This window comes from Bos indicus, chromosome X (assembly GCF_029378745.1).
Source record: "Bos indicus isolate NIAB-ARS_2022 breed Sahiwal x Tharparkar chromosome X, NIAB-ARS_B.indTharparkar_mat_pri_1.0, whole genome shotgun sequence".
Taxonomy (NCBI): Eukaryota; Metazoa; Chordata; class Mammalia; order Artiodactyla; family Bovidae; genus Bos; species Bos indicus.
The window spans coordinates 139,486,089-139,505,898 of NC_091789.1; the positions used below are offsets into that span (position 1 = coordinate 139,486,089).

Sequence of the window (19,810 nt, forward strand, 5' to 3'; positions counted from 1 at the left end):
AGGAATTTGTTTCCGATCTCCGGTTTTTGAAATAATTCTGCAGTGAGCATCCGGTTTATGTGTGTTTTTCTTTAGGATAAATTCTCAGAAGTGAACATTCTAGTACAAAAATATGCCCCCTCTCTGCTCTTGCTGCATTTTGCCAAATTACCCCGGGAAGGTATGCCACTTAGATTTCCAGTGATTTATGCTTGTTTATTATTGATCCTTTGCGACCCTAACAGCAGAGATATTGCTAATTATTGTGATGATAAAAATGCTAATTAATAGGCACTAATTTTTGTCTGTTATATACCAGGCACTGTGCACTGGTATTAGTCACTTTTTCGGGACAAGAACCTGAGGCTTAGGGAGGCTAGAATCGGACTCAAACGCATCTCTGTATGACTATTTCAAAGTCGGGATGTTTCTTCCTGGGCCACAACCACGCTCCGTTTAAAAAAAAAGGAAAAGGCTAACTAAACACAAGAGAACGAAGCTGAGAACGTTGAGAGAAGAGCGAAGAGTTAAACGCCAAGAAACTGTTGTGGACACGAGACCCGCGCAGAGACGAGTACACCCCGCCCACTACCCGATCCCACCCGAGTGCCGCGATCCGGTCACTATAACGGCCGTCCCCACGCTCCGCCTCAAGAGGAGGAGCCCCATTCCGCGCCACGCCCCTTGCGTGGTGCGGAACGTGGCGCTGATTTGACGTCACCGCGGGGAGGGCGGGAGTTCCGGCGCGTCGCAGCCACGTGATCCGCGCCGGAAACCTTCTTCTAGTCAGCCCCGTAACGGTCGCCCACTAGTTTCAGCCAGTTTCCAAGCGGAAATAGGTCTCAGCTCGCCCACCGCCCAGGATTCGCAAGCTACGAGCCTTTGAGGTGACGCGTCCCCTCTGGGGACGGTTGGGTTTCATTTGGGGAGTGAAGGAAGAGTCCCGTGAGCTTGACTTCCTCAGAGGCCAGGAGAGCTTAGAGCTTGGCTATCACATTGTCGTATTTATCACCATCCCGCGGCAAAAGATGGGCCAGAGGCCCATGAGACCCCCTAAATCACTGGTGGTGAATTGTGAGAGGGGACGGGTTCCAGAGCCTCTCAGCTCTGCTGTGCATCAGAATCACTGGGTGGCTTTAAAATGCCCGGGCCTCCATCCCAGACCAGTTAAGTTCAAATCTCTCGAAGTGGGGCCCAGGTATTGGTTATTTTTATGAAAGCGCCCCCATGCGATTCTGATGTGCCAGGTAACACTTTAAGCTAGGTCTGAAAGGTGAACTCGCTTTGCCCACCCAGCCCAGTATTGGAACAGAAGATAGCCCAGGTCAGCCTCGTTCTTAGAAGGATGTCTAGGATATTGGCCCGTCTACCCAAAAATTGGGATTTTCTCTTTTCCCTCGCATGTTGACCTCTATGGGAGATCTGAGGCTTTGATGGAAGTTATCTGGAGAATATTTGGCACCTACAGCCTTCTCTGCTCCTTACCTGAGGAGGTGGGGAAGGTCTTTTCCCTCTTTTCTTCCTCAGTAATTAAGTGAAGTCAAACCAGTTGCCAACGAAGTACCTTTTAGCTCCGAAATCTTGAGAGTTCCTTAGTATAGACCAGATGGTTCTGAACAATTTTTTTTTTTTCCAGGAATTTTTTTTAAGTTGTTTCACAAGCTAGGTTCTGTATTCAGCTGTTTTTCACTTTAAGTCAGAACATTACTTGAAAGTCTAGAGTGAAGATTAATAACACAAATCACATTTCTGGCATTACTTTGAGAGTTCCCAGGCTCCTGTGTGGTGTGTCTGGCTGACCCGACTCGTGGTGCCACCTCCGGTCTCTGGGCAACCCGAGGGCGGCGGGGAGAGGCGCCGTGGGTCTTCTACCCTGTGCGCTTCCCCGCTGCGGGCACCCGGTGAAGGCTGTAACCTTTACAAGTACAGTTTATACTAATATAGTTTATAGGAGTAACAGTCCCTTTGGGATGGCATTGTGAACAAAAATATATTTTCAAAGACCGTTAGCTAGTAACTCTGGATTGGCATAACTGAAGGCAAGTTCACAGTAAGGCATACAGAACTCTGATTATTCGTTGCTGTGCTAGGCAAGTATATAAACTAAAGCTCCAGAGAGAATTTTCATTCTAAAAGTGTTTTATAGATGGCAAAGGATTATTTTGTTTTTTAGGGTGCAACATTTAAGGATAGGGTGAGATGAGAAGGATAGGGAGAAAATTGAACAAATAAGCATAGAGTAGAGGTTGGAGAATTCACAAAATAGATGCTGAACTCTTGGAACTTCATTCCAAGTAACTATTTCCAAGTGACTGGTTCCAAATAACTAGTCATGGTTAGACCTTTTTGGTTAATTTTCCATTGCCTGTTGTGTTCATGAGTCAGGAGTTAGTTTTGTTTGGGGGTGTCCTCGTATTTCACACAGGGAATTGGTGAGTTAGTGACATGGGGATTGGTGAACTTGGGAATAAATACATTCACAAATCCCTCACCCTAGCTGACGAAACAGTGCCATTCAGTGGGTGCAGTATGATTTGTATAAAACAGAAGAATTGTTAACTATCCTTTCAGCCTTTCTGCTCTCCCACCTGTGCCTTCTTTGTGATATAGCTTCTTTTAGCAACAACCAGAAGAGTAAACTGGGGTTTGGAATGGAGGGAATGAAAAGGAAATCAAACTCAGGTTTAGGGCTCCTTCACCCATCAGTTTGAACTGTTAGAGGCAGAGAGGGGCAGGCCTTCTGAACCCCAGCTCATGGGCTTGTAGGAGGCCTGTTCCTGGCAGAAATGGAGCTTGGCCTGCTGAGGGTGGGAAAAGGCCGTTCAGACTTGAGCCATCTCTGATGTCCAAATCACTGAGCAGGGACCATGCCAAGCCGCAGGAGGGAGCCTCTGAGGGCAGCAAGCCAGATGAATTTGCCAGCCTCAGATTGTAGCTAGGGGTGACAAGAAGAAGCTCTGCTCCCTAAAAACCTCCTTTTCTCATTTATATTAGTTGAGGACGTTGCTACCAGCATGTGTGTTATTGGGAGACATCTTTGATAGGGTTATTACCTCATATCCAGAGAGTCCGTAGAATCTCATGTGACTGTCTGTAATTCACATTTCTGTACCATGCAGTCATTCATTTTGAGGAGTCTCCAGCAGACCCGGTTTTTTCAACCTTGAAACAGTGTATACTGAAGGCCTAATTAGATCCCCCAAATTCTATGGTTGCCTCAAGAACCAAATTACTGAGAGCCTTATAGGAAACCTGCATAACTTATTTAATGACCAACACTAAATGTGTTTCTTTGCAAAACTCACAAAGTAGAGGAGTCTTCATGTATTCAATCTTCAGAATTCTAGTGGGAAAGCAGGATAGAGAGGAAAATCCAGTTATAGAATATCCATTATCGTTTCAAAGGGAATTTGTGTTTCATCTATCTGGTTGCTATGAGGTGTCCTAGACCCTATATTTATAAGAATCTAAATAGGCAGTTAAAAGATTGTATACAGTGTGACTACCTCTCAACAAAGCCACATTGCTTATAGGTGGAAATTTTCAACTGCTTGGTGGAAATTTTCAAGGACTCAATGGAAATAGTCACGTTTTATTCATCGAAAACCACAAAGCTCTTGTCTGTTGTTGTTCATGTATAGTTAGGCATTTTTAAATACATCTCTCAGGATAAGCCGAGTCATTGAAGAATGAGTGCATTTTTTAAGAAGGGCTATATGGGAAAATGTATCATTCAAGACTCAGAGGCACTGTCTTTCGCCTGTGGGCCTCGGCAGTGTTTCGTGAATGACCTCAGTGCTGTTTTTTTCCTTCCTCTTCTGTTGGCTGAGGACAGACAATGAATTGGGTCTCTGTGCTCGCCTGGGCTCAGCTGGGCAGTGACTATTGTGCCATTGTCCTCCCTGGGGAGGGCTGCCCAGTTGGTAGGGCTGTGGGTCCCAGCCTCCCCTGACATCAACCCTCTCTCTTCTATCAGCTCCACCTCCCACTAGGAGAAGAGTGGCCACGAAGCCAGGCGCCATAAAAGAGTACGAGACACTCCTGGGAAGGTGGGGAAGGGAAGATCGAATTAAAGACCACTGAAAGGGCATCTCCCATCTGCTGTTCCCATAAGCTTTCTTTTCTTTGAGATGGTAGTAATGTGTGAAAGTACTGTGGTAGTGTCAAGAATTCTTTTAATGTTGGCTTTTCAGAAGCCCCAGCAGTTTTATTAGGTCCTTAAGCTCTCTGTGTGGAAAGAGTACCCAGTTTAAAAAAGTTAACAGGGCCCATTCCTCAGGGAGGTTCTCACCTTCCTTTGGGTGCTGACAGATGCGGTTAGCTGGGGAGGATATGGGTTCCTTCTTCCAAGGAATAGACACTCGGAACTCTCTCCTGCTTCCTGTCCCTTGTTGAGTTCTTGCAAGGCCTGGGCAGCTTGTAGGATCTCCAGCAGAAATCAGGGCACTGCATGTGCTTTCTAAGCCCTGTTGATTGATCCTCTTTTCCAGGAGTTAGAATTTTGTTTTGTTTTGTTCTTAATTAAGTCTTTAAGGTCTGTGTAGCTTTAAGAAATAGTCCGATTTGCTTATTTAGTCACAGACAGGATTCCTTTGTCCCCAGTATTAGGAACTGGTCACCATGATTTCTATTGGTCATAATCAGTTTTCTTGTTTGCACTGGTCGTATTCTGAGCCTGGTAACTTCTGAGCTGTGTGAGAATCTCAGTTCTTCCACTGAGTGCAAAGCGAGGAATAGGTGGGATGCTTAGCATACTGAGGGCAGGGTCTCTACAGCATCATAATGGATTAACATTAGGGAGAGGTGGGCATGTGATGGCCCATGACTAAGAATGCTGTTTACATTGTTACTGGGTGGTCTTTTCAATTAAAAAAAAAAGAGGAAGGCTATGTAGCAGGATATGTGGCCCACAGGCCCAGAGTATTTGGCCCTTTAGAGAAAAAAATTTGCTGGTATAAAATACCAAGAGTAATACTGGAAATAGCCAGCTAACAATAATTACAAAGGTCTCTGCAAGCTACTTTCTTTGGACATGTTTTTCTATACTTTATTGTATTTGATTTGAGAGAGAATTGATTAATTTGTCATTCATTCTCAGGAACTATTTTTTCAACCTAAAGAAAACTTTTTTACTTATTATTTTTATTGAAGTATAGTTGATTTACAGTGTTGTGTTACTTTCAGGTATACAGCAAAGTGATTCAGTCATATATTCTTTTTCAGATTCATTTCCTTTATAGGTTATTACAAAATATTGAGTAGAGTTCCCTGTGCTATACAGTATGTCCATGTTGGTTATCTGTTTTATATATAGTAATGTGTATATGTTAATCCCAAACTTGTAACTTATACCCCCCTCCCATTTCCCCTTTGATAACCATAAGCTTGTGTGGGTCTCTCTCTGTTTTGTATATAAGTTAATTTGTATTTTTTTTTAAGATTCCACATATAATCAATACCCTTTTTAATTGAGTATCTATAGGATTTTAAGAACCTTAAAGATACTTAAGATGTAAAAGCATATGACACATATGTTTTGGAATATGAGGAGGGAAAATAATAAAGCCAAGGACAGAAGGAGCAGCATATTGAACGTAGAGCCTGAGGACTCTAAACATGTTGGAAGATGGCACTATAAGTGTCCCAGTGGCTAGACAATGAGGAAAGCATAATCAGTAAAATCGACAAAGTTGTCTGTATTCCATGATGGATGTAAATTCATCTTTCCTTCATGGCCTGGGTCTTAAAAGAGGCCAACCTCTTGGCAATGAATTGATAATGCTTTATTGATAGTCGGCACCCAGGGCTGAATCTGAGTGACTTCTGATCCAAGTGCAGGAACTGGCTTTCTTCATCCCAGCCCCTTGTCCTGGCTGCTTTCTTGCCAAAGTGCTAGAGTGCCTTTAGTGATTTCTGAGGCAGTGGAACATGGCAGTCCTTCTGTCAAATTATTTGTTGAATCAAATGCATACATAAGTAACCACTCCTCAAATTAGCACTCCCATCCCTTTTTAATCACAGCCATTGACATTTGAACTGCCTAGCAAACGTGATGAATTACACTCGAACCTCTTAAACAGTTGTCTACTCTGTCACATGTGCCTGACTTCTCGCTCTGCAGAGGGTAGCCTTTCATAAGCCATTTTGTGTATTTGCAGAATATTGGTACTACTGCTTCTAAAGCCAGACTGGACTTTCCCAATTATAAGTAAAAACAGGGTTGTCTGGGATCTGCAGTAGTGTTCAATCACAGTAATATTTATTACATATTGGAAGCTGTCAGATCTCCCAGTTTGAGATAATTAATATTTACATTGATCTGGTTCTAAGTACAGAGAAGGCGATGGCAACCCTCTCCAGTACCCTTGCCTGGCAAATCCCATGGATGGACGAGCCTGGTAGGCTGCAGTATGTATTTTCTAAGGTGTAGAAGTCAGGATTCAAAACTCTTAATTTCCCCAAGATGCACAGATGTCTCCTAGGCTTTTCTAATTTAATTCCTATGCTAATTGTTAATCTCTGAAACAAATTTGATTAAGAATCACATGAAGTTCACTTTAATGTCATTATGTGCTTCAGGCACTCAGAAAACTGTTCAGATTTCAGTGGTGGAGATAGAAAACCTGACAGGAGGGAATTAGCCACTTAAAGGCTACACCTTACCCTTTAGCACTCGAGTATTAATATACACTGATTTCTACTATAATTTCTCTTGTGTTTGTTTTACCTCTCTAGGTGGTTAGCTCCTTAATTGTATTGACTGTGTTTAAATGTATTTCTTCAGTAGCCTATAAAGCACATAGCAGTTAGCCACACTTTCAGATACTTGCTCATGTTTCAAGCCTTTATAGTTTCAAACTAATGTGAACATTCATTTACACTTGTATTTTCACTACATTTGTTCACTTTCCCCCAGTTTACATTTACTATGTGTGTGTGAATTTAGAACAGGTAACAAGAAGTGTGGGCTGTGTTTAAGATAAATTTACAGAAGACCATGTCAGTCCTCTTGGAAATACTCTATTTGAAAGCTGCTTATATTTAAAAAGAATGTGAATCATTCTCTTTAGTCTAAATCTTAAAAGATGTGGTCAATTTAACTTACCAGTTTTCCACATTAACCATAGCAAAACATCTGATGGAGGTTACAGAATAAGTCGAGTTTATTTCTTAAGGCTTGGAGGTTTTCAGATTCTACCCTATAATTAAGTGAAGTAGGAGAAATAGGACTCCTTCAGTATCTGATTTCCAGAGTTTCAAAACCCAAGTACCTGTTTGCTCAGCATCACATTGTTTAGGGGTTTCGTCTCATAGATGCTTAAATTCTCATGGGTTTTAGGCTATTGCTTTTGTTTAACTTTTTTCTTAGGTACCTTCTGGTACATGCTGGCACTTTGAGCATCTCTGAACCCTTGAACAGGAGGGGGAAATTTTAAGTCTGTTTTAAATAGGTTGTAAAAGGTGCAGCTGCAAATTAAACTTTACCTTGAGGTGTTTCCTGCCATATCAGTAAATCACAAGAGGTAGCTATTGGGGAAATGGCCACAAACCTCACACCACTGGACTGACCAGATGTCTGCCCTGGACTTGTTCTTTTCTAGTTTCGGGGCTCGGTTTGGACTTTCACAGTCAGAGATGGAGGCAAAGGTAAGATTTTTCGTTTTAACTCAGGAGAGGAAAAAAAAAAAGGTACATTTTCACTTTAAAAGTCTTAGTGTCTCATTGCATGATGGAGTAGAACAAAGGGATACATCAGAAAGCTATGAGTAAAGCACCATGGGATGCGTGGCTAGTCAGCTTCTGTCCCAGGCACTGAGGGCCCGCAGGTGTTTAGGGGCCAGAGAGGGAGGGACCAGAGAACATCATCCTCAGTAATCCCCATGCTTCTTGGCAGGCATTTCTAACTTGGAATTGGTCACTTCATTGCAGCAGGTTGAAAGGTCCAGGATGATAGGCAGTGGCTCCTCATTGCTCCCTGCATGTCATCTAAAAATGATTATTATTAGCCTCTGTCCCTAGTTTTATCAGGGAGAAGGAAATGGCAACCCACTCCAGTATTTTTGCCTGGAGAATCCTGTGGACAGAGGAGCCTGGTGGGCTGCTGTCCATGGGGTCATATAGAGTCGGACATGACTGAAGCGACTTAGCATGCATACATGCATTGGAGAAGGCAGTGGCAACCCACTCCAGTGTTCTTGCCTGGAGAATCCCAGGGACAGAGGAGCTGGGTGGGCTGCCGTCTCGGGTCGCACAGAGTCGGACGCGACTGAAGCAACTTAGCAGCAGCAGCAGCTAGTTTATCATGGGCTGCCACCTCAGTCATTGTTCAGTGCCTACGTCATGTGCAAGTACTTCAGAACAAGCGTGCACTCATGGGCGTGGACCTGTCTTATATCCTCTTTGGCCCCCAGGCATCCTAATGAGGAGGAGGTATTTAGTAGATAACACAGTACAAAGGTTAGTTGATTGACTGTTTGAAGGTTTCTTTTGAGGCTGAACCCATGTGGTGTCTAGCCTGCAGTCTCTGTGTTTTGCAGTCGGAATCCACACAGGCTTCCGAGTCTTGGTCCTCTCATCCAGTCTATGCAAGGTACTGGCAGCATTACCATCAAGCCATGGCGTGGATGCGCAGCCACCAGAGTGCCTATCAGAAGGCGGTGGAATCAGTCGTCACTTCCCCGTGGTACTACCCAGCCACTGATCTTGCCCAGAGCCCTGCCGCCAAGGGTGGCACAAGTCCTAAGTCCCGCTCCAAGTCTCCCTCGGCTTCCGGGGATGCCTGCCGCAGGCGTTCACGTCCCGGCAAGCCGGGACCACAACGACGCAGCACAGAAAAGCCAGCCCGGTTCGCAGAGGACAACGATAGCGAGTCCGACGACTGCGGCATAGTGTGCGACCTGAGCAACATGGTGATCACCGATGAACTGCGCCAGTACTTCGCGGAGACCGAGCAGCACCGGGAGGAGCTCCGTAAGTACAGCCCGCCCCGCCCTGGGCCTGTCTTCCTGCCCTCATGTACAAACTTCTAACCCCTTACTTGGGTCCAGGTAATAGTCAAACCGAATCCTAAGCCTGGAAAAAGCACTTGTGATGTGGTACCTCACTTACATTAGTTTTCCAGAGTTGTTTCAATATAGGACTTAAAAAAAAAAAATCCTTGTTGTAGTGGTGGTGGTGGTTTAGTGGCTGGCTCAGTCATGTCTGACTCTGCAAGCCCATGGACTGACTGTAGCCTGCCAGGCTCCTCTGTCCATGGGATTCTTCAGGCAAGAATACTGGAGTGGGTTGCCATTCTCTTCTCCAGGGGATCTTCTCCACCCAGGGATCAAACCTGCATCTCCAGTGTCTTCTGGGTCAGCAGGCAGATTCTTTACCACTGAGCCACTGGGGAAGCCCCTTTTAAATTCTAGAACAAAACTTATCCTAATAGCACCTCTATCACTGAATTTTAGGCAGTACACTGGGTGGAATATATTTGCATGCGTGTGTGTATGTATGTATTCCCTAACCTACACAACAATCCTTTAGGGCTTTAAGCCCATTTCACACATGAGGAAACTGGACTTTTCTCACGTGTGAAACCTCAGGAGGTTTCTGGACTTGTTCTATGAGACCAACTAGTAATTTGCTATTAGGATTCAAACCAAGGTCTGTCCAATCTCTGTGCTTATTCATCTAGCACAAGCTTAGGAAGGAGATTTTGTCCCTGAGATCATTCGGTTCCTAAAGTACTGTTGCCAGCTCACTGGTACACAACTGAGAGACTGCCCTGGTGCTGCAAAGCCACCAAGTCTTAAATCTCAAGCTCCCTTCAGAATGGAGACCAGTGAGAACCTAAACAGAGCAACAAAATGCCTGGTACTTACCCTCTCTTGTTTGATCCTTCATTGTGGCTGTCTTACCCTAGGGTTGGAGAATTGTGATAATGGTCTTACATCTTCAGTCAGAAAGTAGGAATTTTCTTTTTTTAATTCCTTAGTAACTTGCCACAAAAAACTAAAGTTGTTCTTTGTACTTTCCTTACTATTAAGAGTCACCAGCCCATTTGCATTTTAAGTGTCTCTAACAGACATACAAATGCTTTTCTCCCTATTACAACCAGTGTGTGTGCTTTGTTGCTCAGTTGTGTCAGACTCTCTGTGACCCCATGGACTGTAGCCTCCCAGGCACCTCTGTCCATGGGGATTCTCCAGGCAAGAATACTGGAGTGGGTTGCCGTGCCCTCCTCCAGTGGATCTTCCCAACCCAGGGATCGAACCCAGGTCTCCTGCGTTGTATGCTGATACTTTACCATCTGAACCACCAGGGAAGCCCATTACAACCAGTTCAGTTCAGTTGAGTTCAGTCGCTCAGTCGTGTCTGACTCCTTGCGACCCCATGAATCGCAGCACGCCAGGCCTCCCTGTCCATCACCATCTCCCGGAGTTCACTCAAACTCATGTCCATCGAGTCGGTGATGCCATCCAGTTACCTCATCTTCTGTCATCCCCTTTTCCTCCTGCCCCCAATCCCTCCCAGCATCAGAGTCTTTTCCAATGAGTCAACTCTTCACACGAGGTGGTCAAAGTACTGGAGTTTCAGCTTTAGCATCATTCCTTCCAAAAAACACCTAGGACTGATCTCCTTTAGAATGGACTGGTTGGATCTCCTTGCAGTCCAAGGGACTCTAAAGAGTCTTCTCCAACACCACAGTTCAAAAGCATCAATTCTTCGGTAGGCAGTCTCAATATTGTTTTTATTGCATTCTAATCATATATATTTTACTTAGAATTTTCTAGTAAACAGAGGCATAGAAACCAGGGGATGTGTGATTTCATTTACATCTTGATTGATCTGTATGTTCCTACTTACAGGTGGGTGAGCATTTATTGATGCCCCCTGAGTGCAAGGAGAGAAGGCAATGGCACCCAACTCCAATACTCTTGCCTGGAAAATCCCATGGATGGAGGAGCCTGGTGGGCTGCAGTCCATGGGGTAGCTAAGAGTCGGACACGACTGAGCGACTTCACTTTCACTTTTCACTTTCATTCACTGGAGAAGGAAATGGCAACCCACTCTGGTGTTCTTGCCTGGAGAATCCCAGGGACGGGGGAGCCTGGTGGGCTGCTGTCTATGGGGTCACACAGAGTCGGACACGACTGAAGTGACTTAGCAGCAGCAGCAGAGTGCAAGGAACTGAGCAGTGGGCTGTGTGTAAAGCCTCGTGGCCTTTAGTATCTGCCTGTGGTTCTCACTACTCATTCAGTTGTTTTACTTCCCTTCTTTTGATTAAACTGTTGGCTTCTTTTTTGCATATCAGAAAGTACATCCAAACAAGTCTTTTTAAAACTACTTTCTATTACACACAGAATACATGTCTTTCCATGATCTTCAGAAATAAATTTTACCTTTTTTCAAAATACACTGGAAATAACCATGGGTCTAATTTAAAAGTATATAAACGGATGAGGGAGGGTCGTCATTGGAGCATGTCCATTTGTGTTTGGAATGCTGTTACAAGCTTTTGGAAAAGAAAATATGAGGAAGCCAGTGCTTATTTCTCTTGTCCTTACCCAAGGCAGAAGACCATGTTCTTCCTGCCAGAAAGAGCACTTCTTTTGTGACAGAAGTTGTAATTAAGGATGGGAGCAAACCCCAGCCATAAAAGGCCATTTTGAATGACCTGCTAATTTAAAATAAACCTGAAATATCTATACCCAAGTGAGGAGTTAGAAGTTTCTGAGTGAGTGTAGGAGACAAGGGCATCTGCCCTGGAAGCATTGTCAGGTTCCTGGGAGACATGAGAGTTGTCTGGTGAGGGTGAGAATAGGCTTTGGTGTCAGAATTGAATCTTCTCACGAAAGACATGGTCTGTCTGAGAAGCAGCTGCTGGGGCCTGATGCTGCCCCTCCAAAAATAACAGGCATGGCTTCACCAGCGCCAGGTTTTCCAGCAGCTCTTTCAGTGGTGTACAGGATCAATATGTGTTCCTCGGAGCAGTCATGAATGATGGCACTCAGATGTAAGTAATTGGAATGCCCACAGTGCTTTCCAATCCATTACCTCTGCTAGAAATGCTCACGGAGGTTCGGCTACACACACAGCTGGTAGATGTTTGAATAAAGACATGAGGGACCTGCATCGTGTGAATATTTGGTTGAAGTTGTTTTGCTCTTCGAGCCACTAGAAGCTATTTATTCAATCAGGGCAAACCCAGCCCATCACATGAATCATTTAGAGAACATAGATTGTATCAGATATTACTAGCAAGGGAAAACGTAGATAAACTTGAAAGATTTAGCTTCTTCCGGATTACTCACCTGCACAAGAACTTACACATTTTACAGTTTAGTGTCATCTGAGTCTTATTTAATGTTTTCTTGGGATAAAATCCTTTAGCGTGGACAGCGTGTTCTTGTTTGTGATTACTGTTCTAGAGAATCTCAAATTTCACATATTTCCATGATAAATGTTTTTAATTAACTATGATAAAGAACTCCTCTTGTGCAGGGGTAACGGGCATGCTTTTGATGGTTCTATATCACAGTTCCTTAATGGTTATTTCTGTTATTTAAAACTTCACTGGTAATATTACTTAAGGGAAATTAGATGGTTGTGAAGTTTTAAAAGGTTGACTTGTGTTGTCAGGTATTTCTTAGGGAAAATAACTGTTAGGTTAATAAAGGCATCATTTTTAGTCATAAATAACAATGAACTGAGACTGTGAGGTCCTCATCCTAATACTTAAGAAGGAGGCCCCCTGAAACAAACACCACTGTTGTCTCACTGAGAACCAGTCTGATACTTTGGGGGTAGACGTCAGGTGCAAACAGGGACATTGTCTCAAAGAGCATAAACTGGTGTGGGAAGAGAAGACAAAAATCGAGTTTAAAAGGATACTAGAAGAGTTGTCTGGGGTGCGGGTCATGGGTAGCTTTGCAAGTGAGGGGAAGAGCCAGTGGGCTCAGCTGTCAGAGGAGTTCCACCAAGTGATTGTGGAGAAATGGAGTGTGCGCTCAGCTTTGAGGTACTGGATCTGTGTGCAGTGAGAGGGAAAGGAAAGGGGTCAGTGCATGCCTGTGCAGCACTCAAAGCACTGTTCTTACCGAAGGGCCCAGATGTGGTTCGTGTGCGTGTGATGGGCGTGTCTGCTCCACTCTTTGGTACCCACACCCGCTCCCCACCGCCTTCCCCGAGCAGGAAGGTGTAGACTCTAGGCTTCCTAGTGAGCCTTCAGTCAGTCTGCTGGAACCCCAGCCCATCCTCCCTGGAAAACCTGGAGGATATAGCGAAGTCTACGGCCCGGTGTCTAGTGAGCCATCCTGGTTTCGTCAGTGAGGTTCAAGTGTAGGAGCATGCTGGTGGAGCACAGTTCCACCGTGTGTGTGTCTCATCTAGTCCAGATGTTCAGATGGGCATCAACAAGTTTGTGAGAGGACATGTGTGAATGGCCCTAGAAAAATGGAAGGGAGGGCTGGAAATGCACTTTCATTCTAAAAGTAAGCTGCCCGGCTAGCTCAGTTGGTAGAGCATGAGACTCTTATTCTAAAAGTAAACATGGAGATTGCCCATGGACTTGGGGACTGCATTTGTCATGGAGTCAGGGATGCAGGCTGAGGAGGGGAGAAGACCCATCAGAAACGGCTCCAGCTCTTGGCAAGCACCTGTGTTCTGGGTGTGTTGCTGATGAGCCAGAAACAAGGCATTAGTGATATAAATCAAGTCTGTGCTTTCGCTCAGTTCTGCTGAGGTCATTAATCCTGGCAACACAGCAAAGAATATAACCAGACATGCTAATCCTAGAAAAATGGGGGGAAATCACATTCTTTAACACTCTTTGTCTTAATGCTTTGTCCTCCAAAATGTTCTGCCTTTGGGCTAATTATCTGTGGAATACTGAATAAATGTTTTCCTGCTATGTCAGGGTCTCTGAAGTCCAAGTCACTTCCCATGATAGTTTTTTTTTTCCTTTATAGACTTGAAGTCTACATTTGTAGCATCATGTGAATGTGTAGATTGAGGTGAAAATATCAAGGTTATATAGCCTGAACCCAGATGGAGTCGAGTAGAGTTTCTCCCTGATGGTCTAATGCTGTGTTTCCTATTTTAGCTCTATGTGCATGTTAACCCTGGAATTAGTTTCCTAGTACTGTTGTAACAAATTACACAAACTGTGTGATTTAAAACTACAGAAGTTTCTTCTCTCACAGTTCTGGAGGCCAGAAGGACAAAGTTAAGGTGTCACCAGCGCCACACCTCGAAAGGAGCTACGGCCTGCCTCCTCCAGCTCCTGGCAGCTCCTGGCTTTCAGTGGCTTGTGGCAACAAGGGCGCTGTCTCTGCTGCCATTTTCCCGTGGTTTCCCCCGTGTCTGTATATGCCCTGTTCTGTCTCACAGAAGGATACTCTCATTGGATTTGAGATCCACCCTAATCCAGAATCATCTCAATCTGTAGTTACATCCCCAAATTCCCTGAGCTTCTGAGGTTTTGGGTAGCTGGAAATTTGTAGGCGGTTTACCCCACTACAACCCTGTGTTAAAGGTGGAATCAACAAAGATACTCCGATTTGTTTTAAAGCAAGTTGCCTTGGGCAAATGTCCTGTACGAAAAAAGTGCTTAGTAACACTGAGTCCCACAACTGTTTTCAGGAAAAATGACTGATGTCTGCATGACAAGGGCCAGTTATATCTGAAGTGTGATGTTTAGCTCCTCTGCTTGTCAGCCATCTGGTTGGCTGAGCCCTCACCTTGTTTTGACAGAAAGAAAAATGGCCAGTGATTGACATTCCTTTCCTTCACTGGGATGGAGGAAGCAATAAATAGAACCCAAAATAAGTGGATGCCCTCAAATGAGTATTGATCCTGAGGTTTGCTTGGATCCCTGGGTCAGTGTGCCCTAAAGTACTTTCATGCGTCACCTGTAGCCTCCAGTCCAGCCAGTCTGAATGTGCTTGGTTTGAAGCTGACCAGGTTTCACGTCTGTATTAAGAGTCTAATGTTAGAACTTGGGTGTGTGTATGTAAGTAAAGGTAAAGCAACTCAAATGTGAGGGAACAAAATCAGACTACAACTCAGTAGTGCCTCTCCCCAGGGAGATTCAGAGGCCCTCCGGGAGAGGCTCTGCCCAGTGCCTTTTGAGAGGTGAGCATCTGTTTCTCTATCACTGGGTTGTCATTTTTCTCCAACAGCATCTGGAAGGGACAGTTGTTTACAAAGAATAATGTATGGCCTTTGCCCGAGCTTTCTGTTGACAACCACTTCTGACCACCTGCTTTGGGTCAGGCATTGCAGCCTCCCCAGGGCTGGGGAGATGGGGTGAGTAAAGGCCACAGTGCCCTCCCCGGGGTGGACTCCCACAGGTAGGCCGCTGGTGCCTAGGGCCCTGCTTCCTGTCTCTCTGATCTATGTTGGAGGGCAACTACCCGCTATGCAGGCTTCCTAAGTGACACTGGTGGTAAAGAATCCGCCTCCCAGTGCAGGAGACATAAGAGACGTGGGTTTGATCCCTGGGTCAGGAAGATCTCCCAGAGAAAGAAATGGCAACCCACTCCAGTGTTCTTGCCTGGAGAATCCCATGGACAGAGGAGCCTGGTGGGTTACAGTCCCTAGGATCACAAAGAATCAGACACAAGTGAAGCGACTTAGCACGCACAATGTCCATGAGAGTCTTTGTCAGAAGGGCAGCAGAAAGAAGCATCATGATAATAGTCATGGTAAGTTACAAGGAAAACAAAGATGCAGAAGTAAAAAGGTTAAATTCACATATTCTTACGGCAGAGAGCAACACTAAAGACAGAGAAGGTTCCAGTGTTTTTTAAAACTTGTAAACTCAGAGACTGATTTCAACAGGAAGTTCAACATCTGTTGCGTCACTAAACCTGTCAGTGGGAATTATGGTAGTCTTAGGACAGGCTTGAGAGTGAAAGGCCCACAGTCTGGGAACCACTGCCCTCCACGTGCACAGGCTCTGTGGGACCGTGTGAAACTGTTTCCTCAGGGCCTGAGGACTATCAACATGTCCTAGGCTGTCACAGGCAGCAGGGGGGCTCTACTATCCCTGGTTTGGGTGGAGATGCCAAGCCTTCAGAAGAGAAGTCCCTGGCCGTGGCGGTGGAGGTGAGGGGGCGGTTAGAATTGAAACACCCGTATACCCATATGAGAATTGAACATCTTAAATCCTGAAGTTTCAGATTTGCCAGAAAGACCAGAAATGAGAAACAAATGCTTGTTGACCTCCCATTCATTTGCATGTCAGGCCAATATTTTGGTTTAGTTCTGCCTTTTACACTAGGTCAATTCTGTCTTTTCTGTGGATAAGGTAACAGTTATATTGTATTTCTTTTGCTTGACAGTCATTTGGATTATCCACATACTACCTCCTTATATAAAAAGAAGCTGCAGGTACGCTAAGACAGAAATGGCCACATGCATTTTTAATGTTTCCAAGCTTATAAAACTCCTCTCCAGCTCCACGATGTGATTTATAAGTGAATGAGATTTGTGAGTGTCTGTACCTAGCCACATCAATAGCATAGGCACATAAATATCTCACAGTTCACTTGTGCTCACTCTTGTGTTCCCTTCCATACTGAGCTTTCATTCTACTTTCTTTTTTTTAACCAAGGAAAAAATGATTTATATCATTGTTTTATTCCCTACAACCATCTTCAGTCCTTACTAAGTAGCATTTCTCTTGGTAGCAGCAGTGGCTACAAAGGTGTGCATTCTCTGTTCTTGACAGTCACTTAGAAAAATCTGTAAGTTGGCTAAAATTTGACCTCAGGTTTTGTTGACATTTTTATGTTGTTTCTAGTTTACATAAGAATAAAAGTTATGCTACTAGGACTTATTACCGTAAAAACTGAGAGGGGAGGATAACCTGAGTAAATACGTGTTGCTTTACAAGAATCCATTTAGATGAGATGAGAGCATATAACCCACTATCATGAAGTTGAGCCTAAGCTGGCCTGGAGCGAAGGAAAAGCCCCATCCATCCAGAAGGAAGGTGGCCTGTGGGCTGCTGCAGGCAGCACAGAGGCCTTCCTGCCATCTGCAGAAGCATGCTTTCTCGGGCCTTTCCTACCTTTGGCCAGCCTTGAAACCCGTTCACCTTTCCTCACGTGTGATTTGTGTTGAGGAGGTGTGTGGGGATCGTTTCTCATCCTCAAGTTCTCTAGCTGCTAGCACTCACCCTTTTCCAGATGACCTCAAACCCATAGCTCTTCCACAGAGGTGATTGTTTTTCCCCTGCCAGCTCACTTGTGGTGGGAATTACTACTACTGCAGCCCTGGACTTGGCAGGAAGTGTTTCCTTTCCCAGCTGGCCAGGTCCAGTGTTTGAACCCATGGGAGTACCACTGGCTATGCCTTATGGGGCAGCTTGTGGGCAGCCATGTGGACCCAGAGAAACCTGAGGGGCTGCATTTTTCTCCTCTGTTTTTCAGGCCCATTGCTGAACGTGGATAGTTTGGGGGTGCTGAGTGAGTGAGAGATGCTCTTCCTAAAGGAGATAGTGATCACTGCACATGGGTTACGCCTTAGAGTCTGAGAAGCTCCCAGCCAGCGGGTTAGGGCCAAGTGCCCTGACAGTTAAAAGGGGAAGGCAGAGGGAAGTGAGGGCCAGCTGAGACGACCTGGCTCACAGAGCATGTTGCTTGCTTCCCAGGGCGGCAGCATCAGCTGGATGCAGCACGCCTGAAAGACTACGTGAATGCTGACCACGGCCTGTACTGCGACAAGCGCGGCCGCTCCACACTGCCCCCAACCGAGCGGCCTGGAGAGCGGCGCCAGGCTGAGATGAAGCGCCTGTACGGGGCCAGCGCCGCCAAGATCCAGGCTATGGAGACAGCCATGCAGCTCAGCTTTGACAAGCACTGCGACCGCAAGCAGCCCAAGTACTGGCCCGTCATCCCACTCAAGTTCTGAGCCCCGCCCCGGGGGTCCCCCTGCCTGCCTCTGCCTCTGGTTGCCTTTCACGGTCACCCTCTCCCCCTCTCCCATGGCTCTTCTCAGGGAAAGGGGGCTCAATGCCGACAACTTAGCATGTTCACCCAAGTCCCCTGGGGGTAGTGATAAGGCCAGCCACCTGGAAGTGGGCAGAACACGTCCTATTGTAAGAGAGGTTTTCTTTCAATATAAAACAATAATTTCATATCCATCCTATTGGTTTTGAATGTCAATAAGAGTGACCAGTTTATTAAAGTTCTTACTTGCAGATCCTGCCTAGTCGTTATGTTTCTCTTTTCTTCTTTCTTTAACCCAGCTGAGCTAGGCAAAGGCTTTCAGGGGCTCAGATGTCCTCTCCCACCCCAAGTCCTCTAGCCCCGCTGTGAAGGATGCAAACCTGCTGGCCCAGGAGTACAGAGCTCACCAGAGTGCATGTGCTGTCAAGGGCCAGAGTTCCTAGTTCGGGCTTTCAGGCTGCATGGTCTGTGTCCCAACTCCTCATTTCTGCCCTTGCAGGAGGAAGACAGCCAGAGATAGTGAGTAAAGGCCTGGGCATCACCGCATGCCAATAAAACTTTATTGATGAAAACAGGCCAGGTTTGGCCTGTGGGTGGTAGCTTGCCAGCTCCTGCTCTAAAGGAATGAGAATCCGTGTCTGATGTCCTTCTGGTTACCTGCTTTTCTCGACAGAGCTTGAAAGTCATCCAGAATTGAGAGCCAAGGACAGTGATTCCCAAACTTGCTCACCTCTGCAGTCTCCTTGGTGGTAGCAAAGGTGTCATTGAACTCTTACTACATATAGCGAATACTGTTTTGATAAGAGAATATATTTCAGGGAACAAAAACCTAAAAATGGATGTCTCAGTCCACTTATAAAAGCCAGCTGCCTTTTAAATAAGTTATTTTGGTGCGTTGCCAGGGTGAACTGCGCTGACCTGCGAAGATTAGCACATCCATCAAAGGTTGGTGAAAAGATAGAGTATTGACATGTTTCTCCCTCGAAACACTTAGCTGCGTGTTTCAGCCCCTGCCCTGAGACAAATACATTACTTTTCCTCAGCCCCAGGTGCTTATTTTTCCAAGCTCGTGTTTTATTACTGGAGTACAGTTTGTGCTTGGGTATTGCAGACAAAAATCAGAATTAACTTCCCCTGTGGTGACACGTGACCAAAATTTCAAATCTTTAGCGGTTCTCTGTCTTTTTTTCTTTGAAACCTGTACACCTAAATAGAAAATAAATGTGACTGAGGCAGAAATACAAACTGAAGCCTCTAATTATGGCAGTTTTCTTGGCAATTTGAGAGTGAAGTGTTTATCCTCCCAAAAGACACTGCTACCTTCCCCTAGAGAAACCCCCAGGTTGGCCCCACCCTTGCTGATGAGTGCCTTTCACCTCCCAGGGCTTGGTGTTCCTCACTCCTGATGTAGGACTTCATGATACCTTGAGGACCACCTGGAGTCAGTGCCTGGAAAACACACAGCGCTGGCCACGTGGTATATACACAATCAATGCTGATGCTTATCTATTGCCTATCTTTAAAAATTGCAAGAATGCCAACAGAAGTCCTGGCTGTGGAGCTTCTTCCAGATAAGGGGACATATCTCCCTGTCGGCATTTGGAACAGATGGACTGGCTCCTGACACCTCAGCCCCACCTGTCCTTCTACCCCAATGTCCTTTGTGTGATCACTTGTTCATTCATTAACACAGCAGATGTTTAGTCCTTTCCATCCCAATTAGCTGGACCATGGTCTTTTCCCTTGGGGACATGGTGGTGGGCACTGAGGGTGGGGGGCAGTGCTGCAAGAGCTCAGGGGAGGGAGGTAAGGGCCGGGCTTCTTAACTAACCAAAGCAATGTCAACACTTGGAACTGGATCATTCTTTCTTCCAAAGAATCCATACCAT

The 19,810-nt window shown here is 45.4% G+C and overlaps 1 protein-coding gene across 1 annotated transcript; it reads left to right on the forward strand.

The window, feature by feature from the left end:
* The first annotated feature begins 710 nt into the window (after nt 1–710).
* GEMIN8 (gem nuclear organelle associated protein 8) lies at nt 711–18,179 on the forward strand. Its single transcript, XM_019956264.2, has 4 exons — nt 711–866; nt 7,581–7,626; nt 8,517–8,949; nt 17,624–18,179. Exons 2-4 carry the CDS (start codon nt 7,615–7,617, stop codon nt 17,881–17,883), a joined length of 705 nt encoding a protein of 234 aa, XP_019811823.2. The 5' UTR covers nt 711–866; nt 7,581–7,614; the 3' UTR covers nt 17,884–18,179.
* Nucleotides 18,180–19,810: the final 1,631 nt, after the last annotated feature.